Source organism: Armigeres subalbatus, chromosome 2, assembly GCF_024139115.2.
Source record: "Armigeres subalbatus isolate Guangzhou_Male chromosome 2, GZ_Asu_2, whole genome shotgun sequence".
NCBI classification, from domain to species: Eukaryota; Metazoa; Arthropoda; class Insecta; order Diptera; family Culicidae; genus Armigeres; species Armigeres subalbatus.
Window position 1 is genome coordinate 279,868,572 of NC_085140.1, and position 22,133 is coordinate 279,890,704.

Below are 22,133 nucleotides of genomic sequence, written 5' to 3' on the forward strand. Positions count from 1 at the left end.
CCCTCATGGCATCACCAAGAGTTTTGTGTTTCTTTTCGTTGTTTATGTGAATTCTTAATTTTTCATCTAGCACATCTACATTTATCAGCCTTAATACTATTTACCGTCTCCTACTGCCGCAGACTGATTCAATAGCCTACGAACGATCAGCGGATTTAGATGCCGCTCTCATTCGTCATTCATCAGTCTAAGCACCAGGACTTGCAAGCATGCATGCAGCATTCGCTCTCAATAGGACGAGACCAGTGGCATTCTAGCTAAAATTCCGCTTGAGGCCCTTTCAAATCATTTCAGCAACACTTGTACACCTGCTGGTATAAATTGCATTATTGACACTATCAGGCGAAAGGTGGCGATGCTGCGTATTTATATCAATGTGATTTTGCATATACAGCAGTGACAACTGTCGTTGAATAGCGTAAGTTATGAATGTTACTTTTGTACACTCTAGGTGGAGAGCAGTCATAAAGAAATTTGTAGTAAATCGCTCGAGTTTAGTATGGAGCTGTAATCAGATCTCATTTATTGTTTAAAGTTGCAAAATGCAATGAGGGTACAAAAAATCAGAAAAATATTTGTAGCTTTTCTACCTAGGTCACATATCGCTGTGATGAGTAGTTAGTGAGAACGGGTGATTTGTCCATACAAGAAAATTAATTTTACTACAAATGTTGTGGCGCCATCTCTTTCAACCAGCACCTTTGGCCCTGTCCTATTGATAAGAGAATAAAGAGGAAGCATAAACTTCTCGCATTTGCCATGAACAGCCATGAACACAAGCTGATCGCAATTCTATACCAGTGTGATCAAAAGAAAATTTCATTCCCTCTTATTTGCCATTAGGCGCAAAGGTTTTATCGTAACTATAATATTTTTACACTAGAAAAGTAATATATTTATCCACAGAAAAAGTCAGTAAAATGCAAATATTTTTGCCCGATGAACTCAAATCTTCTCGCGGCTTTCTGCATAACATTTTATATATAACTCTGCAAAACTGAATGAGGGTCAAAGTTCTTCATTGTGGATGGAGCAATCTAGCTCCAAATTACTGTTTTTTTAATGTTTATCTATACGTTTTCCATATTAACTTCCAATGCGTTTAGCACCGCTCACACGTTGATCTTTTTGGCTGAAATTTTGTCCATAGAATCAGAGCGTCAAATAGAAGACGAGCTCGCTGGTCTAGTGGCTACCGCTTCTGCCCTACTTTGTATTTCTATCATAGTTCTTTCTGTGTTTCACATTCTACCAACACGATTCCTATAACCTTCCACATTAACAATTAAATAAAAAATCTCCTGTGACACCTATGAGAGGTCGTAGAGTTCTCTGCATCTTTCTTAAGTAGGTGTCCGACTAACCATCCTTCTCTTCCCCAGCATTCGCAAGAACGTCGCCAGGGCAGATCTGAACTATTGGAGAGTGCATTGTTTCCATCTAAGAGATAGTGATTAGTCCCAAATCAATATATCTGTGGTAACGGATGAAAGTGATGCTACTTTCATACAATAGTCCAGGCTTGTACTACTACTCGCATTGATAGTCTAAAGGTTCCCTCAAACACACGCGATGCGACAGTCGCGACGCGATTCTATCGTTTGGCGACAGCGATTCTGTCGCCGTTGGTATGGAAGCGTAAATAGAACATTGCCGGCAGCGACCGAACGATAGAATCGCGGCGACTAGTTGTCGCCGCCGCGGCGATGTAATCGCTTCGGTCTGGGGGAGCCTTAACAGTACCAAAAGCCTATTCGATCAAACAGTCTTTCAATGCAAAAGGGCAAGTATGGACTTTATTTTTAGTAAACCTATCTTCTGAAAAGGGTCCTCTACTGTTTTTCACTTTATAGATCTTATATTTGTGCAGCTTCTTTGGCAAATCTTACTTGGGCGTACCATGTCATTTTTTTTTATTTCAAGTAGACTGTAAAATAAGAGTAGGAAGATTGAACAGCTTAGTTTGTCAAAATGCATAGAATTGCAGTATTGAACGACGAGCGACAGTAAACTGGTACCTGGAAATCTGCGTAAATTGCAGGAAGCTCTCAAAATTTTCCAAAAAATTGCATAGAGTTCGTAAAAGTTCCAGAAAGTATGAAAGGAGTCTGAAGAATAAAAGGAGAAGGAAGGAAAAACAATGTTAGAATGTTGTAAAAGCAGTAAGGATTGCTGATAATCTTTTAAAAAGAATTAAAGCTCCTACGACTTTTTGTAAGATTTAACAAACACTTGAAAATAAGCAGGAATTTAAAATAGCATCAAAACTTGCTTAAATATCAAGTAGACCTAGCATTTCTGAAAGTCATTCTCAAAATCCAAAAAGGGTAAAAACACTTCTAAAAGCATTTTTCTGATGTTATTATGTCTCAAAAAAAGTAATCAAACCAATATTCACTTAATCGAAGCATATACAAACAATGCATTTTTCGAGTAATTCTCAGAATTCATGTCAAATATGCAGCATAGAATGCAAGTGTTGTAAAGTTATAACCAGATCTGCTATTTTGGACATGAACAAGCAATCTATACTTTCTTTAAATTGCTCATCTTGTATGTACAAGTTCATATCGATGGTCTCAATTTTAAGGTCGCACTGGCACCCATGCCTGAATGCAGACGAAGTGCCAAAATATGCAAGTCCTAATTTCCTGAATACAACTTTAGATGGTTTTGGAAATCCTGTGCAATTGTTTTAATAAATTTTAAAGTTGTAACTATATTCAAAGTAATATTCGGATTTTTTCCTTAAAAACTATAGAACCACATAGATTTTTGATTTTGGATTTAGATATAGCTACTTTTCCTATTAAGGTAGATGATTCAAATACATCTGGTTTAAAAATCGAATCAAATACGAGACCCCGAAGGAGGCCTTACAGTTGAGATCTAAATACATATCTGTAAAAGTATAATCAAGTGATGGAATGAAATGGAATATTACTAACTCGTCTTATGACAAGTCAGTGATTGTAGCTCAAGTTGTAAACCGAAGTGAGCTCTGTCGTCAATTAAATTTTCTCCTCTCAAGAAAAAGTTTGACCCGCGAGAATGTTTACACTCGATGACGGCTTAATGAAAAAGAGGGAAAGCGTGGTTGGTCTCTCAGGCTGTAGAGGCTTGAACCGTCAAACCAAAAATGCGGCATTTGTAATATACTTTGCCATTTTCATTGTCGGGGCGCAGAGCCCAGGAATCTTAAATTTAAATGTATGAAGAGAATACACAAGGTGGAGATAAGGGTATAATGGGATAGAAATTAAATTGTTTTTATGAAGATTGAGATTGAACGGAAATTGTTATGGCATCCTCTGAGCTTCTGAGGGAGCTGAACAACGATTGGCTCAGGAGCAGGATCCTGCAGGATCGAGTCCAGTAAAAAAGGATACTTCATTCAGCGTATAGGCTCATCAAGGAGAATCTGTAGACCATCGAATATTAAGTAAGTCAAACATACGGTTTGACAGTCCAATAGGTAGATTTGGCTCACTCCTTGCGCAACAGTAAATAAATTACTGTGCCTTAATCATATCTGTGCCTTCTAGATAAACGTTCCATTTTTGCGGTAAAATGTGTGCACAATGCAACATTGCACAGTGTTCGATTTCGTTGATTTACGATCAAAATTGAATAAATTTCAAATCATTGATTTTGTTTGTTTATTTAAGTTTGTTTTAGAAAGTGTCTAGACATAAAGAGACTTATCTTTGTTTTTGATGTCAGTTTAGAAAATCGTCCTCCAAGATATTAAACTTTTTTGAGAAAAATTTGAAGAAGAGAGATTAATCATCTAAGAAGTGGGATATTATTCTGAGAATATTGTTTTTGCCTTTCTCGTATACAAATATTATGTTCGGTCCAAAAACGAACTTTTCCGATCGAATACCGAACGAATACCGATCGACTCAGCTCGACGAAGTGAGGTGATGTGTGTGTGTATGTGTGCACAAAATAATCCTTTGCTTGCAACAAGTTTCATTCGACGCAGAATCTTGTCTCATTGTTTCTTATTGAAAATTGTCCCAATCGGACTATGGGATTTGGAGTTATGGCCAAACTACTATTTTTATAACAAACGAGAAAGGCTCAATCACCGCTAGGTGGATTAATCTGGGTTTTTTTCAGCAAAGATGTAGAGGATGTCATTACGAGAAACTTTCGGGAACATTTCGAAGCTCCAGCTATTGAAGGTATCTAAATATGAACATTATCTACGGAACTTAAGCCCATCAAAACAGTTTTTTTTTTAAACTTTTCAATATGATTCATTACATGAATAATAAATAAAGGAAATAAAAAAGAATTTCGTCGAATTCGAGAAGATACCGTGTTTTAGAGGGTTTTAGACTGCATAGTCGATAAACACTATACCGAGTTACTTACAGTCAATAACAACATCAACTAGAAAAATCTTCTTTACTTCTGTGGGAAATTTTTCGAAGTTTAGCGAAAATATCGGTGATAAAGGTTAACACCTCCTTTCCCGAATCAGTTAAGTGAACATATTAAGTGAACTACTAATTACTCTAAACACTAAACAATTTGGCGGAATTTGGACCATTTTTAAAATGATTAGAAAACCATGAATTCCGCTAAATTCTGCGGTACCAAAATGTGCAGAGCAATCTTTAGCCTTTTCTCTGGTTAGACAGAGGAAGAAATTTAACTTTGTTTTCCCCCATTCAAAGATACTTATAGGATTTTGAAAAGAGTTTGCAGTAGCCATCGAGCAAGTAAGTGCAGTTCGTGTTTTAGTCGTTGCAAAAAGAATAAAATATCTACGATGGCTCATGCGCATGTATTGCGCTTGGCTCCGGTCGGAACAAGCGCGATCTTCAATAGTTTGCAGTAGCCATCGAGCAAGTGAGTGCTGCCCTTCCTTTCGGTCGTCCAAAACGCGATTCTCCTCAGTTCTCATATGCCACCGGGCGTGCATGTTTTAACTTTTTACTCGTAGCAAGACAGCGTATTATGGTTACATGTTGATCTTTAAAATCTAATTTTTTTTGGGAGACATAACTTTGTTTAAAATCAAAATTAAAAAATTGATTTTTTTAGGGTCACTAACATTCTTCTTCTTCTTCAATGGCTCTAAATTCCAATAAAAAATGATTTTTTTGGGGTCACTAACATTCTTCTTATTCTTCAATGGCTCTGCATTCCAACTGGAACATTGCCTGCTTTTCAACTTAGTATTCTATTAGTATTTCCTCAGTTAATAATTGGAAGCTTTTCTATGCTCACTATTGCATGACTATTTATCTTGGTGTGGCAAGTACATGGATACACTATGCCCAGGGAGTCGAGAAAGTTTCCAACCCGAAAACATCCTAGACCGGACCGAAAATCGAACTCGCCATCTCCGGATATGCAATCCTACGCCTTAACTCGCAAGGCTACTGGATGGTGCTTTCGGCAAAGTGTCTTAAAATTAAATAAGGAAGAACATCGTAGGTATGATGTTAAAATGAGAAAAATATAATCTCAAAGTTCTATCTTAAAATGTAATGAGATCACACACATCAAAATAAAGCCTAAGCTATGTTTTTTTCGAAGTCACTTTGTGGTTAGAATATCAGCTTCAAGCTGAACATAATTTTAACCTCCTAATTTTTTGGCCTGATCCATTGTGCACTGTGCATTGCAGAGCCTTCATTAAGCATTGCAAAATCTCATATCTTTTGTTGATATGTTTGTACAAATTGGTTTTTAATAGATTAAAGATTGCAAAGGAACCCCCACGGTCAAATGATCCAAAGTCCAAACCTGTTGAGTAATCTATATTACGGAATAATGTGCACCGTTTAATTCGACTTCAAAGTAACAGCTTAAAATCAGCCTGTTAAGTAATACCTACCAGATAATTTGGCCTTAGCTTGATTATAAATAATAAAGGTAACTTTGAAACATATAATATGACTAATGTGTGATAAGATTCTTGTCAAGCATTCGATCCAAACCCAGACTTGAAAAATAAAAAACCCATTCTATTGGTGCACAACCAGTAATCAACTTTATCATAGTGCGATGTCTGCCCACATGCCCGTTATCAACAAACTCACCTGCCGACTGACTGATATGATTCACGCCCATCGTTTCGAGCTTATTGAGGAGCACCCCCAGATTGAATTGCTCGTTCTGAAGAATGCCGGTACTAATCCGTATCTTTGGTGGTTTGTTGTTTTTGGTTTGCGTGTGCCACACCAATATCTCGGTACAGTTGTTCGCCTTCGGTTCGATATCATGCATCTTCAGTCCAATGCTCTTGAGAAATTCGTCCTCTTCGTAGCCTGCCTTGAAGGGCATTGTCACGTTTGGACTGAGACCCATGTACTCCAGGTTGACCGCAAACCCGGCCATATCCACTGGCCACTTTCTTTTCGCAGGCCACGAATCGAAGAATCCAACGACTTGGCCCTGGAAAACGCAAACAACAAGTTCATTAGCACTGAAGCATTCAAACGTAACGGTTAAACAAATACTTACGTGCTTCACTACTGGGGTACTGATGGCGTAATCACCGATGAGTCCCACCGGGAACATGGACACTTTTTTCGTGCTGCGAATTTCGCTGAACAACTTCAAGTCGAAAGTGTTATCGTCGTCGCCAAAATACAGCACGCCGGTCTTTTTGTTGTTGCTGCGAATCCATGTTAACGCTGCCCGTCGGTTGGCTACACCACGAGGAACGAGCTTCTTTGTGCGATAAAAGTCCGGCATGGGGCTGGCAATGTGTGTATATGGAATACCTGTTTCAATTAAAACGTTTTTTTTATGCGGACATGAGTCATAAATCAAACCCCAACGACAATCATATCACTATTTACCAAATTTTTTGATCAGATTGTTGAGAAAGCTGTTGCATACGGTCGTGTCGTCTGCCACAATCCAGTGTAGATAAGGAATGTGCATTAGTGTCTGGCCGAGGCGGGTTATTTCCGCTACCTGTTCCCTTCTCGGATAGGTCGGTGTAACGAAGTAGATGATGGGCTTTGGTTGATTGCTGTTATCGTTGTCTGTGGAGCTATATATCAGTTTTCGGGTGTCCTCGAAGCTTTCATAGCACACCGCCATAGTGTCATTTTCAGGAACGGATGAGTATTCTTTGTTGATGTCATCTGGAATGAAGCATATGAGGAGTACTTTATTTCATGCCGACACAATTTAAAATTGTATGTACATATATATTTACAAAACAATGTCTAAATAAAAAAACAACTTCATAACCAAAAACTGTGGAAAGTACCCATAAACATTTTTTACAAAAAGGGACAAATCACCTAAATTATAACGAAAAAAAAGTCGGCACACTATCAAATTCTGAGAATTAAGCGAAATATACTATGCTAATCTTATTTTGTTTCTTTAAATTTTGTAGGTTACTGTAGATCCTAAATAGGATCAGAACAACTGCATGCAAATCGAAATTGTCAATGAATTTCGACATAAGTTCACAGAAACCAGCACTTTTTGTAAATAGTTAAAGGAATGTTATATTCAAAAAATATCGCAAAGCTGATACTATAATGACAAAGGTAATAACGAAAAAGGTAGCCTTATAACTAGACACAGCTGACAGTAAGCTAATGCTTTCAATCTGCTGGAAAAGTGAATGTTCAATCAAATACGTAACGGGGAAACCTCTTATCAAATATTGCGGGTTTTCTAAGAGTACGATAAGCACTCGTGTCCGTTCAGCACCTTGGCGCTTGTGACATAGGTACTTGCCCCGTGATACAATATTGTCCAAAGATACACCCCGATCGACTTGACGTAATAGGACACTACACATTTTGAATCATTTGATAACGGTTTTAACAATTGAAAATAACATGCAACCTATGGTTTATAATTAGTGCACTGCCGTGAATCGCATATCTGTCCCATCTTTGCTGGGTTTCCTATGCATATGGGACAAATATGCGATTCACGGCAGTGCAGTTATCGATGAAATGTGAAGAGACTTTTATAAAATATGAGCTCAAATCAAACTAACAAGTCATTATTAATGAGGCCGTTTGGGTCGTTTGAACTGGCCGAAAGTGTACTAGTTAAGTAAAGTGTCTTAAGTAATCTCTTATATACTTTATAAACAATTTACCATAAAATTACAAAGTATTTTCGGAAATAATATTATGAATATTGTTTATGTTTGGAATTCTTACAATTCGAAAAAATAACTTTGGTGTTAAATGTAGAACTAGGGATCCTCCGTCGTTCAGTAGTATAAAATAAGTGGGCTATACTGGGTTGTTATCAGCGAAGTTTTGACGCAATAAAAACAAACCTACCTATAGACTGATAATGTTCACTTTCATTATCACTCATGTAATCAATTGCATTGCATTTCTACTGTGCTTTATGGTTTCATTCTGAAGTATTGGGATTATATTAATATGGCATTCAAGTGTTTTTCCACATAAAAAAGCCATAAAATCATAATGTTGCTCCGTATCAAGTTACATATAAAACAGAATCTCTAATCGCGATGAAATTTTGACACGAGTATGACACTTTTTCTTCTACAAACACAGTTCGTTTCGAAGCCAACATTGAATGGACCACGATAACAGTTATAATGATGATAACGGAAAGGAAAAGGATACAAGCTATCATGATGGAAATGATGGCTTTGTTTCAAAATCTGAATTTCTTAATCATTTTAATAGATTTCAGCGAATGAGGATAACTAGTCGATAAATAATTATATCCCAAGTAAGCCCGCCAATATTAACATGTTGCATAACAGTCGACATAATGTCTTTAATGAGCTGGTTGCAACAGCCATTTTTAAATGATGGAGACGCATGGTCATTACTTATTGACTACTATTTATTTATTTATCACCAGACTAAGGCCGGAGTGGCCTGTGCTGCACATAAAAGTCTTCTCCATTCAGCTCGGTCATGGCTGCACTTCGCCAACAAAGCAGTCTGCGGAGGGTCCGCACATCGTCCTCCACCTGATCGATCCACCTTGCCCGCTGTGCACCTCGCCTTCTTGTTCCCGTCGGATCGTTGTCGAGTACCATTTTCACTGGATTACTGTCCGACATTCTGGCTACGTGCCCGGCCCACCGCAGTCTTCCGATTTTCGCGGTGTGAACGATGGATGGTTCTCCCAACAGCTAATGCAATTCGTGGTTCATTCGCCTCCTCCACGTATCGTCCGTCATATGCACCCCACCATAGATGATACGTAACACTTTCCTTTCGAAAACTTCCAGTGCACGTTTGTCCTCCACGAGCATCGTCCAGGTCTCGTGTCTGTAGAGAGCTACCGGTCTAATAAGCGTTTTGTAGATAGTCAGTTTGGTACGGCGGAAAACTCTTTTCGATCGGAGCGTCTTGCGGAGTCCAAAGTACGTACGATTTCCAGCTACTATGCGTCTCCGAATTTCTCTGCTGATAGGGTTAGGCGGGGCAAGATGGGTCACGGGGTAAGATGGGTCAGGCCCGTTTTTGAGCATCGTGTACATTTTAATGTGGAGATTATGACTTTGTAGGAGGAATAATTTGGTTTTACTTTGTTGTCACTCGATTTGATGATAAAATTTTATTTTGTAGAGTATGGCAAGGTAAAATATGTTTCATCATTGTTTCTTATGCGAAACACACTTTCTATAAAACGTGTAATCTCGTCGAGCAATGTAAAATTTAAGCATTTTTTGTAACATAGTGAACGTATTAAAAGTAATGTAGGTGATGGTATACTAACTGCGTTGAAATAAATAAATTTGATCGAAAATTAGACATTCTAACACAAACTTACAAATGGGGCAAGATGGGTCAGCACATACTGAAGGGCATAGTTCGAATTCAAAACATATTTTCCATTGCTGATTTAATTATTTTAAGGTTACTTTTGACATAATGATGTTAATTTGTTTATTGAAAATGTCTATTTTTGTCTTTAAGAAAGCAATACTCAGACGGCTTGTTTTTATAAGAATTTGCAGACATTTTTGAATGTAGAGCCATTTCTTCATCCAAGGCTCAAACATTATTTTTTACTCAATATAATCATTGGCAATAAAGCTATCTAGTAATTCAATATTGGGAATAAAAACATTATTAATTGCAGTATTTAAAGGTGACCCATCTTGCCCCGTTGTTTGACCCATCTTACCCCGTCATTTTTTGATTGACAGAAAAAAAGACTTCTACTTTAATGACTCGAAATGGAATAAAAAGTGGTGTTTTTGTTATTTCATACCTCTGGCTTACAGAATATGAGCTATTTTTATAGATCCATGTTGAAAAGTTGAATTAAAATGTTTCTGTTTTGAGATATGCAGGGTTCGCCTTAGGCGACCCATCTTGCCCCATCATACCCTATCGTTATCGGCGGTCACCAGTGAGCCCAAGTACACGAATTCTTCAACCACCTCGATTTCGTCACCACCGATACCCAAGCAGCACAAGTTAAGCGAATTTAGTTGCTGCAACTTGATTGTGACTGGATCCGGTCATATATAAGTTACTGTGATATATGTGTAACATGTGTGCTGCTCGGGTAGAAACTCGTGGTGGGCGGCTTACATTGACCTCTCTTGAGCCTCTTCCTATCATGTACTTCGTCTTCGACGTGTCGATGACTAGTCCAATCCGTTTAACTTCGCTTTTCAGTCTAATGTAGGCTTCCTCCATCCTCTCAAAGTTACGTGCCATGATATCAATTTCGTCGGCGAAACCAAATAACTGGACGGACTTCGAGAAAATCGTACCACTCGTGTCAATCCCTGCCCTTCGTATTACTTCCTCCAAAGCGATGTTGAATAGCAGACACAAAAGACCATCACCTCGCCGTAACCCTCTACGAATTTCTAAGGGACTCGAGAATGCCCCTGAAACTCGAACTACGCACATCACCCGATCCATCGTCGCCTTGATCAACCGTATCAGTTTATACGGAAATCCGTTTTCGTGCATTAGCTGCCATAGCTGGTCCCGATCGATTATATCATATGCGGCTTCAAAGTCGATAAATAGATGATGTGTGGGCACTAGGGTGGCTCAAAAAACACCTTTTCAAATTTTTTGATGGGCCGCCCTCTTATTCGGTTCTATTTGATGCCCTGATGCCCGTTTGGGCGGTGCTAAACGCGTTGGAAGTTTATATGAAAAAATATATGCAGAAACATCCATAAACAATGATTTGCAGTTGACGGCACAATTTACGATCAAGAACTATTATACTTATTCAGTTCTTGTAAAATAAAATACAGAATGTTATGTTGAAAACCGCGAGAAGATTAGAGTTTATTACGCAAAGATATTAGCATTTTACTGGAGTGTTGTAGGGGTGAATTTATTTCTTTTCAAAGGTAAAAGAAACGAAATTTGCTCAAACCCCACTGCAGAGAAATGCTAACAACTTAGCCGGGCAAACTCGAATCTTCTCGCGGTTTTCTGCATAACATTCTGTATTAATTTCTCCAAGATCTGAAGTATCATAGTTCTTCATCGTAAGTTGTGTAGTCCAGCTGCAATTTACTGTTTTTGGATGTTTCTGCATACATTTTTCCATATAAACTTCCAACGAGTTTAGCACCGCCCAAACGTTGACCGATTTGGCTGAAATTTTGTCCAGAGCATCAAGGCATCAAATAGAACCGAATAAGAGGGCGGCCCATCAAAAAAATTGAACAAAGTTTTTCCCATACTAATTTGAGCCACCCTAGTGGGCACGTTGTATTCGCGGCATTTCTGCAATACCTGACGTATGGCGAACACCTGGTCTGTGGTAGAGCGTTCACCCATAAATCCCGCCTGGTACTGCCCTACGAACTTAGTCGGCGGCATAAAATTTGGGAGAGTACCTTGTAGGCGGCGTTCAGCAATGTGATTGAGTTGCTACAATCCAGATTATCGCCATTTTGTAGATGGGACACACGACACCTTCCATCCACTCCTGCGGCAAAACTTCCTCCTCCCAAATCTTGGTAATGACCCAGTGCAGCGCTCTAGCCAGTGCCTCACCACCGTGTTTAAATAGCTCTCCTGGTAGTTGGTCAACCCCAGGGGCTTTGTTGTTCTTCAACCGGCCAATCTTCTCCTGGATTTTCTGGAGATCCGGAGCCGGTAAAATTATGTCCTGCGCGCGTTGTTCCAGGTCCATCACCATACCGCCATTTTCGTCTGCCACATCGCCATTCAGGTGTTCTTCGTAGTGCTGCCGCCACCTGGATCACCTCACGCTCGTTCGTAAGAAGGTTCCCGTTTATGTCCTTACACATATCAGGCTGTGGTACGTGGCCCTTACGTGAACGGTTTAACTTCTCATAGAACTTTCATGTGTTATTAGCGCGGTACAGTTCCTCCGTCTCTTCACGGTCTTGATCTTCCTGCTGGCGCTTTTTCCTCCGGAAAATCGAGTTTAGTCTGTTCCGCGCCCGTTTATATCGTGCCTCGTTGGCCCTCGTGCGGTGTTGCAGCAATATCGCCCATGCTGCATTCTTCTCCTCAACTAACTGCTCACATTCGCCGTCATGCCAGTCGTTTCTCTGATCCGGAGCCACCGTGCCAAGTGCAGCGGTTGCGGTGCTTTCAATGGAGGGTCGAATATCTCTCCAGCCATCTTCAAGAGATGCTACGCCTAGCTGCTCTTCCATTGGGAGTGTCACTTCCAGCTGCTGCGCGTAGTCTTGGGCTAGTCGACTCCATTTTAAAACCTGGCTTGCGGCGTGTCTTCGTGATTTAGCAAAACATGTTTATAGGCAGTGTTGTCCTACACTCAGTGCGAAAAAATCCTCCTCAACTAAGTAAGTGTAACTAATAGAAGGATATTTGAATTTTCTAAATGTCATGTCAAACTGTCAAAAAATGCACGCCAGAGCAACAGGAGCGCGCGCGCTGAAAATACACTCCAGTGAAAACACTCCAGTGTATTTTCAGTGCGCGCGCTCCTGAGGCTCTGGTGTGCATTTTTTCAATAGTTTGACATAACATTTAGAAAGTTCAAATGTCTCCCTAGTATTGACACTTACTTAGCTCAGATTATAAAATCGTTTAGATGGAGTAAAATCAAAGAGCAGAATTTTTCGCACTGAGTGTAGGACAACACTGTTTATAGGACTGTGTTCTAAGAGTATTTGGTTACCACAAAAGTTTAATTAGGGGAACTGTTCCGATCTCCATCTCACTGTACATATATCCATCTCATCGCTAAACAAAGAAATACGGCACCAAATTCGTCGCTTCTTTTTGTCAACATGCGTGCTCACTGCTGAAAAAAATCACAAAAATAATAAACAAACCAAATTCCTTTCCATTGCTTTGTTTTTGATGGGATGGAAATAGGAGCTATGAGATGAAGTGGCGAACCGTTCCCCTAGTACACGCAGTGGTTTATCGCCTCAACACAGAAAAAAAGAGTATTTGGTCCATCTGGTCACATTCCAGGACATCATGGAAAGCTGATTATTTGGGAGAAGCGGGAACATTTTGATCACAAATAAAGTCTAGCTTACGACGTCAGGATTAATGCGAGCCAGGTTTCAACATTGATCAAAATATGGCCACTTTTCCAGAGAACCAACATTCCAGGGTTTCCTGGATTATGACCAGATGGACCAAATGCCCTCAGACCACATCCTAATGAACAATTTGCAAAATCAAGAAGTTTGAACTGATAGAAAAGTGGCCACTTGCCATGATATCAATGTCGTCGGCGAAACCAAATAACTGGACGGACTTCGAGAAAATCGTACCACTCGTGTCAATCCCTGCCCTTTGTATTACCTCCAAAGCGATGTTGAATAGCAGACAGGGAATCAGCGTTCCAGGGTATCCCAGAATGTGACCAGGTGGACCAAATCTCCTCAGAATACATTCTAATGAAGTTGCATTGCAAAATCACGAAGCTTGACACGTCGCTTGATCAGGAAGCCATGACCATTTTTCCGCGATGGGAGGTTACTCCAGTACTTCCTTCAATGTCTCCGGCACCAGGCTTGCAAATATTCGGCAGCACTCGATGAAGGTGATGTTTTTTAATTTCATTTTTTTATTTTCTTCCTTCCTTAAAATCGATCTCACATTCCCGAAGAGGGAGAGAGGTAAACAACAAAACTCACATCACCAAGTGCGCCACGAAAATGAAATTCACCACAGTCAAATATACACATTCACCCAGCAAATGACAAAAAATCACCACGCTTTTATATGGGCCACTCACATTCATGCAGTAACCCCCGAACTGAGCAGCCTGTCAGAGCGACTTGTGTTGTGTTGAATGGTAAATTGAATAGTTGGTGCTGGACTGATTTTTTGACTGCCCCACAGTCGCACTCACGACGGCGGCGGTGAGATTGACCGTAGAATATGCTGAGATCCATGTATTTCACTGCATTGACTTTGACATATTTCAACCCTGTCCGGCACCATGACCAGGCCATTTTCAAAACAACGAGCAATGTCCCAAAAACAATATATGTTTGATTGCAGAAAACAGAGACAAATTCCGATGCTAGACTGCTGATAATCATCATTATGAAATTATAGTTTTACATGAAATTAGTGGGTCAGGCATGAAGTGTTGAGCACAAGGGAGTAAAAAAGTCAAAATTCGAATCACTCAAGTGTTTATTATAGATGAATATATATCTGAGCTTTTGATGAAAAATCAAGAAATTTTGTTTTTACAGATTGGTAGAGAATTTGTAATATAATTTTTAGGAACTCTGGGCCATCCAAACTGTTTTTGAGTCCCAACCTTGTGATGTTACGATGTATTGGGGAGCTGTTCCTATCTCTCATCTCACAGAACATATATTCAACTAATCGCGAAACAAAGAAATACGGCATCAATTTCGTCGCTTCTTTTTGTCAACATGCGTGCTCACTGCTGAAATAATCATAAAAATGAGAAACATTACAAAACCCTTTCCATTGCTTTGTTTTTGATGGGATGAACATCGGAGCAATGAGATGAAATCCAGGAGCAGTTCCCCTATTCAACTATATTCTAAACATCTCCTGAACCAACCTGAACCAAAAATTTCCACAAACAATTAAGAATTTTCCACAAAAAAAAAACAAAATTAGTAAGAGAGGGTTCCCTATGCGTAGTTAGCTACACGTTCGCCTTACAAGCAGATGGTCATGGGTTCGATTCCCAGCCCTTCACCAAACCCTCGTCAGTCGCCGCATTCGCAGCCCATACACGGCTGCTTGATGACGACTGACAACTTGTTCTTCTCGGAGGCATTCCTTCAATGTTACCCGGATAAACGGCAACCGAACAATGCAACGATCCTAGGATACACGGCACGGACAAATGGACACGATGGACTAACGATGAGATGGACTGGCAACGACAACAATAATGAGTAATGGAAATCTAAAAATAGATTCTTTGTGGGTTTTGTACAGCAGAATACCACAGTAGATCTCAGCACAGTAGCCTAACAAATAAAGAAAGGAATTTAAAAAATAGCACTTTTAAAAGCAAAAATTGCAATTATAAAAGAAAAATTGTCCATAAAGAAGTCAAAATGTTCCACGCAAAAATACAGAAAAATTGTCCATAAAGAAGTCAAAATGTTCCCCGCAAAATTACAAAAAATCAATATTATAACAATCAGGGAATCAATTTTTCTCGGATTCGCTTGCGAAACAAGCGACAAAGAGAACCAACGAAAAAACTTTTTTTTGTCGGAGGTAAAAATGACAAATATCCGAAAAATTTTGGCAGCAACAAAAAAAAAGACAATTTTTTTTTGCTAACTTTTCATTCCGCTATTTTGCATTATCTCTACAGCAAATTTTGATTTTATGGTAGGGGGAGACGGCTTTGGCAGGTTTTGTTCTATTATTGTCAGGGGGCTTTTGTCGACCAAATTTTATGAAATTTGGCCACAATATTATTTGATATACAAAGAATGTTTGGGCCAAATTTGAGCATAGTCCGTCATAAATAACCCCCCTGCCAATAATAGAACAAAACCTTCCAAAGCCGTCATTCCCTCTATCATAGTTTCTGCTTTCATAGAAAAATTCGAGAATCTAAATATGATTACAGAATTAGCATCGTATTCTCGGAAATATCAGAGCCTACAAGGCAAATGATTCTTGCCATATTGTGTTTGGATTCTGATAAAGGCTTGTTGCAAGGTGCGTTTGTCAGTTACAAACTCTGTTGACGAAAAAAGGTATACAGTGTTGACCCGATTTTGTCACTCCCCGATTTTGTCTACCCCCAATTTTGTCTACCCCCGATTTTATCACGTTTTCGACCCGATTTTGCAACCCCAAAAATTTTGTCATTCTTTTTATTTTCGTAAATAATACCACAAACAACATTGATTTTCATGAAATAACTTACACCGCCTGTAATTTATGACGAACGACTTCTGAGTACCTGGGAAATATTCTGTAAGGAATTTCGACAAGAAATAAAATGATTCATATTTGTGGAATGAATTAAAAAATTGGAATTTTTTTTTCCAGTTTTGTCACATACCCTGTTTTATCACCCCAAAATTCACCAGGGGGGTGATAAAATCGGGATATTACTGTATTGTTATGCGTTACTCGAATATTGATTCCCTGATAACAATACAGGGTGCGTGACGAATTTTTGCAGTAAATTTCAAAACGGATTTTTTAAAAATTGCGTAACAAGATTCAGACATATCTGTCAGCAATGGATATTTTTGCAGTAAATAGAAAAATATTCAGATAGGGTTTCTTATACCATTCCCGGCCTAACATGCGTACGACTACAGCATTATTCAATTGATATTTATGACAAGAAGCAACTTTTCCTGAATTTTGTGGGCCGTGAAATGCTGCAAACTTCTGCTTAAAAATCAGCAAGAATAATTCTTGCTAAACATCGTTTAAAAAGGCTTTTATTTGATTTAAATTCACAAGGTGTAGCACGTATTTCTACCAATGTCAACGGCCTACGACTAGTAAATTTCACTGCTGCCACCTACTGCTAGCACCTACTTTGCACGAAATAATATCCGAAAGCACACCTGGAGACACCCAAATGGTGAAACTCAGATAGATAGACCATGTTCTGGTGGATAGGCGCAATTTCTCGGATGAGAGGTCCGAACATTGACTCTGATCACTACCTCGTTTTTAGTAATATTCGATCACGGTTGTCAACTGTATCGAACGAAAGATCACAGCGAACGACGCGTTACAATATCCAGCAATTGTCTACGGAAGTGCCGCCAGAAGCTCAACGAACGGGTAAATGTAATCAACGTTAGCGACAACATCAACGATCTATGGGAGTCGATCCATGGAGCGGTGAGCACAACATCACAAGAAGTAGTAGGCACTGCACAGAGCCGACAGACGAGAGATAGAGAGTGACAGACGAGAAGTACGTTGCCAGAAGCTGGATGTTGGTGTCGGGTACCCGATAGAATAGAGATCGGTACAAGGAAGCTGTGACTAAGAAGGGAAGTTGCTGACAGATAAAACCGAAGTGGCTGCCAGGTGGAAGCAACACTTCGAGTCATTGTTGAATAGTGGAAGTGACGGTGCATCGGTGAACTGAATAAATATTAGCGACGATGGACAAGCGGTGGAGTCGCCTACACTAGATGAGGTTAAAAAAGCTATTAAAGAGATGAAAAACAATAAGGTTGCGGGGAAGGATCAGCTCCCGGCTGAACTTCTCAGTGAGTGAGCAGCTTTATGAAGATCTGCACCATATTATGTCGAAAATATTTTAAGACGAGGAATTGCCTGGTAGCTGGATGGACGGCCTCATTTGCCGTCTTTGTAAAAAAGGGCACAAACTGGAGTGCGCCAATTACCGAGGCGTATAAAATTATGTCCCGTATTCTGTTCAACAGATTGAGACCGCTTGAACAGTCCTTCGTCGGCGAATACCAAGCAGGTTTTCGTGAGGGCCTGTCAACGACGGATCAGATGTTTACCCTGAGACAAATCCTTGATAAATTCCGGGAGTACAACTTGCAGACACATCATCTGTTTATTGATTTCAAGGCGGCGTACGATCCAGTGAAACGGGATGAATTATGGCAAATTATGCTTGAACATGGTTTTCCGGCGAAACTGATACGGCGGATTCGTATAACGTTGGACGGATCAAAATCAAGTGTAAGGGTTGCGAATGAAATATGGACGTCATTTGTTACCTCAGATCAGGCGTATTGCAGCTGCAAAAAGGACTTATTACGGACTTCGTAACCAGCTTAAGTCCCATAGTCTTCAAACGACAAAATTCGCTACTACTCTGGTTCTTCCGGAGGCTTTATACGGCCATGAAACATGGACGTTAAAAGAGGCTGATCGGAGAGTTTTCGGAGTGTTTGAGCGTAAGGTGCTGCGGACAATACTCGGCGGTAAACAGGAGAACGTTATCTGGCGGCGTCACATGAATCAAGAGTTTTACCAGGTGTATAAAGGGATGGGTATTATTAAGCTTATAAGCTGGACACGTTGTTCGTATGCCGGAAGAAGGTCAAGCGAAGATAATATTTAGTAGAGAACCCGGAAGAGGCCACAGGCTCCGTGGATGGCCGCGTACACGATGGCTTTTTGCAGTTGAAGAGCAACTGAGGGCGCTCAATGTTCAGGGCGACTGAAAGCGATTGGCCCAGGAGCGAGTCCAGGAGCATGATATTACATTCGGCGTAGGTTCATCGAAGAGCTGTAGCCCATCACGTATCAAGTAAGTAAGCACGTATTTCAGTCACAGTGATTGCTTTTCCGGCATACTTCAATTCAATTTCCGACATAAGCAATTTTCACTCAATCTCTCAACATCTTAATCTCTCATTCTCTCGCGGGACTGTAGACAATGCGACGTAAATAAAAAATATGCACGATCCACGACAACGTGATGTCAGGTGGTATTAATCATAATCATTCTTATTTGATTCAGAAGATATTAACTCATCCAAATTCTTTCCAAATACTAAAAAACAATATTGTTTTCACCTTTTGAAATCGACATGTTAGCGTCAACGTATTAGACAGTTTTCCTATTAACGATGAAGGATTATTTTCATAATAAAAAATTCTCCTGGCGTTTTGGCACCACGGTGCGGTTAGAAGTTCTTGAGCCGAGGTGATTTTTTGTTCGGTTTGAGGATACTTTTTTAAATGTATTCTAATATTTTTATATAAGTTCTAGTGATACGAACAAATAAGAAAGATTGAAGTGCGTGAGTTTAGCATTTTTGATTGAACCCAAACTTATGGCCGGTTCATATAGTGGGTGAACCCAAACTTTTGACCGATGCATACTATGCATCGGAGTAAACATTTTGATTTTTTTTTTAAATAAAACAAAAAATTTTCCACCGAAAAATCATCAATGACCCTCAGATGATTTAAATTGGGTTCCATTTCCCTTTTTATTTCGAAATTTTGTGGGCTCAATTTAGAGAAAAATCAACATATTTTTACAACATAAATATAAGAAAAATGAGTATCTTAATGTAATATTTTAGTACATAATTATTGGAAATTGTTAGTTTAAAATACCTACGGTGCAAGATCTACTCATATTCTTTGTATCGAGCTAACAATACTCGAAATCGGATGTAAGACGGCGAAAATACGACCAAAAACATTTGCCTATATTTTTTAAGGGTGAACCCAAACTTTTGATCGGGAGTGTATATCGTAATATTGGGTAGCGCCACTAGCGTATAAACGTTCAAGTACTAGACGCCTCTACTGGAAATAACTTCGGAAATTTCCTTTATATTCCTTGGAAAATTCGTATACAATTTGCTTTGCATTTTTTATAAATTCCTTCAGGAATTTATTCGGAAATTATTTCGAGAATTCCTAATGGAAATTATTCTAGGAAAAAGAAATTGCAAAAGAATTTTTTACAAAGCAATTCCTAACTGATTTCCCGAATAAATTCCTGACAATTCCAGGTTCTCCAGGTTTTTTTTTGGTTCGTAGATACCCTGTTGAACGAGATGTGATGAAAATAAATGAATACATATTGAAACATTGATTATCAAAAAAAGTAGTTGTTGCTCGCCCAGAAGACGTCGAATAAGATTGCTATGGTGGTAGGATGTCGGGAAGTGGACGTCCGTGCTTTGCACGTATGCCAAACGTAATCAAATCGGCTCGTATGAAGATTGCTCGCAACCTGGTGCGGTCCATCAGAAAACTTGCCTAGGAAGTCAAAATTTCTGAGAAATCTATGCGAAAACCATCAAAGAAGACTTGCATGTACTTTCCAAAGCTTGAGTGAAACCAACAGTGAAACGCCACTTGATTACGGACCGGATATAGGAACTGCGAGTTACTCGTTCAAAAATATTCATTTTTTAAGAAGGAAAACATTATAATCCTGTTTTCCGACGCGAAAGTTTTTCAGCTGAAACCCCAACGGCCCCACGAACCAATTCATTTCACCGAAGAAAATTCCGGATGTTCTGGAGCAAGTGAAGCTTAAATTCCAAACCAATCCAACTGCTGTCATGGTGTTTGGCTTGGGGGCGTCCAACGGTTTGACACTACCGCCTGTTTTCATTGATGTTGGGGTTAGAATCCATACCGAATTGTTTGTCGGTATTTTTAACGGCCAAGTGCTTCCCTGGGGGAAGGTCACATTCTCCGAGGATCAAAACGTTGTCCTACAGATGGAGCGCCATGTCACACGTCCAATCGACCCAACAATGGCTGAAGAACAACATGATATTTTGAACGAAAGATTTGTGGCCACCCAGCAGTCCGGATCTTGAACCGTAGGGTTATACGATTGGGGCGTATGTTGAAGCACGAGTCTGCAAACCATCGCACCCTTGTGTGAAGACCCTAACATCAGCCATAACATGCACATGACAGTCGATGTCGGAGGACTAGGTTCGAAAGGCGTGTTCTAGCTCCGGCGTCGTCTTGAGGATATATATGCTTTCATATTGAGTGGTGTGCCCTTGAAAACGCGAGTGAATTTTGTTTTGGATTCCGAGATGCTTGTCCTTAATGTGTTTTCGCTATCGTCATAACATATAGAGAGAACCCAAACGTTCCTTCCCAAACTTTCATCGTAGTTCATCCTCAGTCAACACAAAAACGTTTTCGTAGACTGGTCGTTCATGCTAATACTACTCCGTCATTGTACTGGCTAAGTCCGAAAAAATATGAGTACTGATTAACTTGATGTTGTTTTCACTGAATTTTTCGACCAAAGTCGATATCTTCAAGTGTTTTCAGGAGAAAACATACCAAAAAAGAATGTTCTATGTTCTATGATAAAAAGTAAAAACCTCTAAACTAGCATGGGACAATTATGCGTAGAAGGGTAGTGCATGCATCATTTTTTTTAATATTTACAAAAAAAAATCAATTGAACAGTAAAATAGTATCCTAAAACTCATAATACATTCGTTATTTCAATCAAATATTATAAATCGATCAAAGCTGTACCAAACACAATGACAAAAACTTCTAACCTACCAAGCAAAAAATGTCATCACGAGGTTCACAGCGATAAACCCTATTCAACGTATCACTCTTGCACGCGACAGCAGCATTTTCTGATGGCGTGATTAGCCTATCACAATCTAAACAACAAGTTGATTACTTTACAATTGCATGGAACCGTTTGTACTTTATTGTTGTCATACGTGTAATGTACGTAGTTAAATGTGATTATCATTTACTGTCCTATGTAATCACAATAACTAATGTAACAGCCTATGTGTTTCTGGATTGAATATTTCAATACGGACAGGTTTTTGTGGTCTAAAAAAATGGAAGCTTGATTTAGCGGACGATTTCACTCAATCAAAATGTAACGATGATAGGGTAACGGCTGTATTTTGGACCGGGCTCTTATTTTGGACCACCTAGCTGAATTTTGTATTTATATCACACAAAACTAAATTAAACGTGCAATATTTAAATTTTATTGCACAAAGAAACTATCCATAAGGTATTTCCTACATTTGTTTCTTATAAAATATTGCAATCATTAAGAATATTTTCACGTATTTACCCATGCCGGCTGGATTAGACCAAAAATAAGACGACATTGTAAAATTGAAGTCAACTTTCAAAAGCTGTAAGTTTATTTGTACATAGATTTAAGCCACGTGAATGATGTTGTTGACTCATTAAAACCTAATTGAAGCAGTTTCATATCTCGAACGAAACATTGTAAGTTTA

General features: G+C 39.3%; 1 protein-coding gene across 9 annotated transcripts in view; it reads right to left on the bottom strand.

The window, feature by feature from the left end:
- Positions 1 to 22,133, bottom strand: part of LOC134212314 (galactosylgalactosylxylosylprotein 3-beta-glucuronosyltransferase S) — a 58,716-nt gene that overhangs the window by 19,471 nt on the left and 17,112 nt on the right. For all 9 annotated transcript variants that reach the window (XM_062690057.1, XM_062690051.1, XM_062690055.1 and 6 more), the window contains 3 exons: positions 6,828 to 7,118; positions 6,487 to 6,749; positions 6,063 to 6,417 (listed from right to left, as the gene is read on the bottom strand). In XM_062690057.1, the coding sequence (XP_062546041.1) occupies positions 6,063 to 6,417; positions 6,487 to 6,749; positions 6,828 to 7,118 (909 nt within the window). The remainder of the gene's footprint in view (positions 1 to 6,062; positions 6,418 to 6,486; positions 6,750 to 6,827; positions 7,119 to 22,133) is intronic.